The following is a 7908-nucleotide window of genomic DNA, read 5'->3' on the forward strand; positions in this document are numbered from 1 at the left end:
ATAAAGTCGTACAGGTTACATTACGCAAGTGGCATATACGTAACCTAGAAGGCACACAGAAGTATCTATTTCGTGGACAAAGACGTAACGGCTGTTACGTTGCACTAATACGCCGCGGTTGCCTTTTTGCCACGTATCTAAGTTGAATAAAAAGTAAAAATACTGTAAAATTGTCTAATATTTATAAGAATTATATGAATTGAATTGCAAAGTTGAAAAGTATATTAGAATTTAAGTCAGAATTAAAATGAAAATCCGAATTATTTTCGATATATAAAAAAAAATATTTTTTGGAAAAAAAATTGAAACGATAACTTTTTTTCCAAAAGCGATTATCTTGCTAAAACAAGCAGAAAGTTCTTTGAATCATTCAAATTGGAGGCTTAGTTCTCTTAAAAACTGCCATTTTTGCACATTTAGCTCTGTATCTTCGAAATAGTTGGACCTTTGCCAAAAACTAATCAGCTCTTCTCCCAATCATTACAAATTGAATGTTTTTTAGATAATTCAAATCGGATACTCCGTGCTCTCAAAAACTCGATTTGTATTTTCTGCACTCTTTGCTCCGTATCTCCGTAACGGCTGGACCTGCCTTGCCAAAAACCAATCAGCACATCTCCCTATCAATAGGAATCGAATGTTTTTTGAACCATTCAAATCGGTTTATCCAATCGGTGGTTTCAACTATTGTGGTTTACTACTGGGTGGCAACGATAGAAGACGTTGCAGCAGCGATACAAGACGCTCAATCAATATAATATCACATGATACTTATTCATCATAAATTAATTCATATACTTATTATTATACCAAATGAGAACGATCTGCCTAGCCGTTTCTTTGTCATTTGGAAAAAACTGTTAAACATTTTGTCCACATTACCGAATTATTCGAAAGATATTAGTTGGGCATGATACTGATTAGTTTTAGGTGAAAATCTACCGAGCCATTTTGTTGTAAGTAACTGTTAAAAAAAAACTAAGCCGATTTTTATAGAACTTTTTTCGGCGATATATATCATGGTCTTATAGAACTTACTGAAATATTACGGCCTTACGTCGACGATTTCGGGAACACCGATCAACCGATTTGAATAAATCAAAAAACAATCGATTCGTATTGACAAAGAGACGCACTGATTAGTTGAAGGCAGGTCTAGCCGTTCCGAAGATACAGGGCAAAAAGTGCCAAAAATGGTAACTCAATTTTTAAGAGAACGGAGCGTCCGATTTTATTAATTCGGAAAACATTTTACTTGTATTGACAAGATGAAAAGTCAAATTTTCATGAAGGTTCCGCACCAATGTTTATCCGTTAGACGGCGACGCGGCGCTTACGCGCTTTGACATTTCGTCTCTATGCAGGTAAAGAAGTGCGATTGCTTTAAAAAAATGTTTAGAATTTCCAAAATATGTCAAAATAAAGAAAACATTTTTTTTTTCGAAAAAAGGTAATTTTTTGTCCGATTTATAGTTTCTCAAAAATCTAATTTTTTCGAAGTAAAATTTTTTCAAAGATGGTAATCGTTTTTTAAAAAATTATAATTCTTGGTACGGGAAGTTCCAGCAATTTGCCTTAAGACGCGATGCCATGCTCCCCACTAGTTTGAAATTATATAATCTATGATATCATTAGTCGATATGAAATGTTTCCAACGTTGGCCATCCTTACCTCAAGTTTGGTAGTTTGGTATTTGTTTGAATACAATAGAAATGTCACTTTGACATTTGTGTTGTTTGGAATTATATTGAATTCGAACACAAGTATTATAAATATATATGAAAACATATTCATTATACTTTCAAACCTTCTTATAAATATAAATAATAACTTATATTACAGAATTGAAAGCCTTTTCCACCTTTTATAAGCCATCATTAGTTTGATTACAAGAACCAAGAGACGCCGAAAATGTCAGAAAAAACGAATTCAGTAACAACAATTAAAACTGAACCAATTGAATACCCTCTAGTGAAACAAGAAATTGATGATTATGTTATATCAGAAATATGTCCGGGAAGCGAGATATATCTACAGCGAAATTGGAATTCTGAGGTAACAATGGAGGAAGAAATAAAACAAGAAACAATTGATGAACAACATGGAGTCATTAACAAAAATGTTAGAAGTGGAGATGATTCACTTCATATATATGTTGAAGAAGATAGTAATTCAAGTAATATAGTAGATAATACAGACAGATGTAACAAATCATTCAAAACTAATTTAAAATATCATCAAGCAAACCATGAATGTGAAATATGCCACAGAACATTCAAAACTAGACAAATTTTAAAAACACATAAAGCAAGCCATAGTCAAGAACGCCCTTTTAAATGCGAGACATGCAATAAAGCATTCAAACTAAGAAAAACATTAATCAATCATGAAATGATTCATTCCGAAACACGGCCTGATAAATGTGAAATATGCGACAAAATATTTGCTTCAAGACAATCACTAAAACAACATCAAATGCTCCATGCCGGAGAACGTCCTTTCAAATGTGAAATATGTTCTAAAACATTCATTCAAAAACAAACCCTGAGGGTTCACAAACTAACTCACACTGCGGAACAACCTTTTGAATGTGATAATTGTGCTGAAACTTTTACTACGAGATATGCATTAAACCTTCACGAAATTGTTCATACCGGAGGCAATCCTCATCAATGTGAAATTTGCAATAAAACCTTTGCAACAAAATTCTCATTAAACCGACATGAATTGATTCATACTGGAGAACGGCCTTATAAATGCGAGTATTGCAGTAAATCATTCAAAACAAAAGCTATATTAAAACAACATGAAATGATCCACACTGGAGAACGCCCTTATATTTGTTTAGTATGCAATAAAGGATTTAGACGATCAGAACATGTAAGAATACATGCCAGGGAGCACCTTCGTGAATATGAAGCATATAATAAAACATTCGTAACTAAGCAATTATCAAACCAACATGAAATGATCCAAAATGTAGATTGAGGTCTAGATAAACTTCTTCAAAAACCTTTGTATTTGTTTGTTGAAAAATTGTACAATTTATGTATATTGAAACAAATAATTACAATGTAAGAAAAAATATTCTTTATCTATTTATTAACTTCCCATAGGATAAGTTATAGTGATCGCAAAAAAATCTAAAATATTTTTTTTTATATATGTTTATGCATCAAAGGTTTCTAAAAATTTCGACATGCCCTAGGGGGCCTCCATTAATCACGTGAGGTTTTCAGGGGGAGGGGAGTTTATATATTATTTAAGTAAATCTTCGTTTAAGTCCTAAAGACAATTGTTTTAGTTGTCTTAAGAAAATTTTCAACTTTATTCGATCAACAACTCTGTTGCAAGGCTAAAAATCATAAGAATATTGTGACCTAAGACACAAGTGACAATTATTGGTAAATTTTTCTTGAAGTCTTGGAAAATATACAACATTTCAACATTATTACTATAAATATTTATGTGACTAACTCCTAAATTTAAATATACCATTACCAAACCAAATCCTAAATAGCATAATTATGTTGTTACTATTAGTTATATGTGATACTTATTATTATAAAGAGTGCATCAATTATGAATTGTTATTAAAGTAGATGTAGAATAAATGAAATTTGTTTACTTAAAGGAACATTATGATTACTTGAATGGACAAAGTCAATATCTATCCCTTCCAATTTTCATTTCCACATTGCAAAGTTTCACTTTATTTTACAAATTATTTTGTATTTAAATTTACCTGCTGTGTGTTTTCCACTTCAGCAAGTTCCAGCGCCAGAGCTTTTAGTTTAATTTCTATCTCGAGCTTCTGAGATCTCAGCTTGACCATGTTCTTCCAGATATTCTCGTCTAAGGCTTTAGGTGCCTAGAATAAAATATATTCCTATTACAAATTGACTTAAATGAAACATGTTCCAATACTTTCATTATGATTAAAGTATTATATTTTAAATCACTACCCAGTAAACCACAAAACGTAATTAAAACGTTAATATAAAATAACAGATGTTAAGTCAAACATAGTGGTTACGTAACCTAGAAGATACACAGACGTCTCTATTACCGTCTCAAAAACGCAACACTGTTACGTTGCGCGATAACGTAACGGTTTCGTTTTTGTTACGTTTCCAAATTGCGCGAACACGTAACGGTTTTGTTCCAATATACGGTTAAGCTATAGCACGATTGGGTTGAACAAAGTTTTTCGTCGTTGTTTTAGCCAAATATCCTGACCTTATTTTGAAAATTCAAGAACTGTTGATAATGTATAATCTTGAAATCGTTTCTTTATAATTGATTGTAAAAATATTTTTGCCAATTTGAATAAAATCGTTTAAAAAATATGTACCAAATTAAATAACCAGTTTCTTGCATTATAATGTTTTACAGCAACTCAGCAAACTTTCAAATCCATAATAAATTATGTATTCATTTCTTATTGATCAAGACGACCAGGCCTTAAGGCAAAATGCCACTTACATCTAGTTATCTAGATAAATTTACCTGCGACGAATGGTCCAACTGCAGCATAGCATTCAGAAATTCAGCTGCGTCCTGAGGCAGCAGATTGTATTTCGAATCATCAGAACCGCAGCAGCGTGCCATTTGATGCAGCACAACAGGACTCTGAATCAATTTTTGAGACCAGCGTGGGCGCTTCCTGTAAGCCTGGGAAAAAAAATCATAAAATATAATCACAGTTATTATTATTTCTGTACAAAATAATTTTTATTTTGCAGAAAATTCTATTATTGTTTAATGAAAAATTCCCATAACTAGGAATCGTAGCAAAAACGAACGTTACATTAGTGACGTCCAAGTTACGTAGACGACATTTGCAATGTTATACGTGGCATTAACGGTTGTATTATGTCTTGTGGGTTACTGAGAGGCGATTAAAAACTTTTCATATTTTTGATTTTTTTTTTGTACTTATATGAATCTCGAATTTATTTTCATGTCAGAGATTGAAGTGTAAACGCATTTAGAGTACCTTTAGTATGAGATCTTGGATCACAGCACTGCGATCTTCAAAGTTTGCTTTAAAGTTCCTCTCGAGTTGACGATCTCGATTGTTCATAGCCTCATATGCCTGAAAGCAATATTTTAAAATATAGTAAAACATTTAAAATTATATTTCATATAAATTATTCACCTTTCGACATTCTTTAACGCGATCCATCAATGCTGTCACTTCCTTTTGTAAAGTTTCAACTTCTTGAGCCTTCGCCTGCACTTCCTTCTCCATTGCAACTTCTTTTCGATTAAACTGGATACGTTGAATGCACGTGCGTCTATTACGAGCAACCTGTAGAAAAAAATCTGTAGATTACTTAATTACTTTAAATAATTACTAAGACTGTTTCTAATACATACCTTAAATCCTTCTTGCTTAATAGCACTTTCCACTTTCAGCTTCTTTACTAGAAAGTCGGAAAGACGATGATTGAACCTTTCGATGCCAGTTTCAACATAATTTGTGACTTTTTCATATTCGGCCTACAATTAAAATGATAATATGTTGATAATCAATTTCAATAATGGTAGTATTATACCCATTAACCCATTAATATACTTAATAATCTATTTAACCCACAAAAGTTAAAATAACGTAGCACAGAAGTGACTTCGTTACAATGCTGATAGCTACGTTAATGAAACGTACATGTTACGTTTAGTTGTAACGTAGATACTTCGGTTTTACGTTAGTTTTTTCCCTTACGTTTGTTACGTGGCAGATACGTTCCAACGTTTCATATATTTACCATACAAAATGGTCGGTTTTGTACAGCTGTTTAAAAATATAATATGTATATAACAATCTCATTATATAATTCTTTATATTTTGATAATTTTTAAAATTATCCAAAAAGAACAAGTAAAACATTAGGAATAAAAATAAAGGCGTCAAAAATACAAAATCATCCTACCATTGACAATGATTTTCAGATTGAAAAAGTATTATTGAACTTGCCAATTAATTTTTTTGACAATTCTTGCTCATGTATCTTACAAGACAATGCTCATGTATCTTACCTGTAGCATTCGTTTATAACGTTCTCTTTCCGACTGAAGAAAAGCAATTTTATCATTGTATTCCTTGATCAATTTCAGATCTTCCTCAGTGTACTCTTCTGGTCTCTTTTCTGTTAAGCACTTAGGCTCAGGAGGTGTCTGCAGATATAAGAGACTTCATTAAATACTGGACACAAGAATTTTTAAGCAGGTCAGTAAAAATATCTAACATATTGTAAGAAATTTATTTCACTATCAAAACAATAAAACATCAAAACATTGTTTTAAATTTAATTTAACAACTTCCCGAAGGAGAAGTTTATGTTTTCATAAAAAAATCCGAATCGCTAATTTTATGTTTTCTCGACGTTTCAAGCCATTCTGAATCGAATAAAACCAAATTTGGAAAAAGTATGTGTGTGTGTGTATGTGAACAGATTTTTTGCCGTAAATCGACGTTTTCTCAAAAACGGCTGGATCGATTTCAAAAATTTAAAAGCCATTCGATGTATCTCGATGAGGACTTTGCGCGACGATCTGCCGAGCCGTTTCTTTGTAATTGGAAAAAAAGTGTTAAACTTTTCGTCCACATTTAAGCTCATACTACCAAATATATTTTAAAATTTGGGTTGGGAATGATACTGATTTGTTTTAGGTGAAAATCTACCGAGCCGTTCGATTTCAATTATGTGTAATAAATCCACTCATCGGAATACTTTTAATTACTCATTATTGATTAAGTCTATTATTTACACATATCGGGAAGTTCATGTAACTTGCCTCAAGGCAAAATACCAGTACCAACAAGTTAAATTAATATTTATCATCATATTAACACCATTTTATTCTTGTATAATGCTGAATATGATGTCGTCATACAGTGTTAAATATAACCACGAGCGGCGTTGCGCGCGATTGACCTCATATTATGCATTAATAATAATTGTAATGAATTTAAAAGATGGTAAATGTCTCATCTTTCACAAAACTTCTCTCTATGCTTACAACTGTCAACTCAAATGTCAAATTACTAATATGCAATCATAGTACGCTACTAATGTTTTCATTTTATTTTTAACATTTAATTTAATGTTTATATTTTCACAAATGTTAATTTAGTTAAATTAAATAGATTATTAATTAAACAAGATTATTAAAAAGTACGCAACCATTTTCGTCAATACTTTTTGCAAGCAGTGCAATTAAGAATGTCTGAAGCAACAATTGTTTATGATCAGAAAATTAAAATCGAACCACCAGAATATTCAGTGGAAGATATAAAACTTGAAATTGAGGATAAATTTGATGTTCTTGAAGACATCATTAAGTCTGAGTCCTGTTCTGAGAATGACGAAACATGTTGCGAAACTTTCATTAATTCTGAGGTAAAGATTAAAGAAGATATCGAACGAGAGATAATTGAGACATCAGCTTATGAATGTGATGATGACAAACCTTTCGTATGCTCATTATGCAATAAAGTATTCACTACAAAAACTTTATTAGATCACCATATGTGTGATCAACCTGAATCTGATAATTCAACTAATTCTGAAAGTCGTTTTCACAAGTGTGAAATGTGCAATAAGATATACTTGAGCCCGGATGATTTGAAAGTACATATGGGTACTCATACGGGAGAGTGTCCTTATATTTGTAAAATATGCCTTAAGACATTCATGCATTTGGGTAATTTGAAAAAGCACATGGATTCCCATTCCAGTAAACATCCTTATACATGTGAAATATGTAACAAAGAATTCTGGCAATCGGAGAATTTAGAGCAGCATAAGCTTACTCATAAATGTAGAATATGTGATATGAAATTCACCACATCGAGTGCTATGAAAAAGCATAAGAATTTTCATTTAGGAGAACGTCCTTACA

At 31.8% G+C, this 7908-nt stretch overlaps 1 protein-coding gene across 1 annotated transcript; it reads left to right on the forward strand.

The window, feature by feature from the left end:
- Positions 1 to 1911: 1911 nt before the first annotated feature.
- On the forward strand, positions 1912 to 2988 carry LOC113391206 (gastrula zinc finger protein xLCGF3.1-like). The gene has a single exon (XM_026627157.1). The coding sequence runs from the start codon at positions 1912 to 1914 to the stop codon at positions 2986 to 2988; it is 1077 nt and encodes a 358-aa protein (XP_026482942.1).
- Positions 2989 to 7908: the final 4920 nt, after the last annotated feature.

This window comes from Ctenocephalides felis, unplaced genomic scaffold (genome assembly GCF_003426905.1).
Source record: "Ctenocephalides felis isolate EL2017-DRISC unplaced genomic scaffold, ASM342690v1 CF-g0.4_SCAFFOLD_00845, whole genome shotgun sequence".
NCBI classification, from domain to species: Eukaryota; Metazoa; Arthropoda; class Insecta; order Siphonaptera; family Pulicidae; genus Ctenocephalides; species Ctenocephalides felis.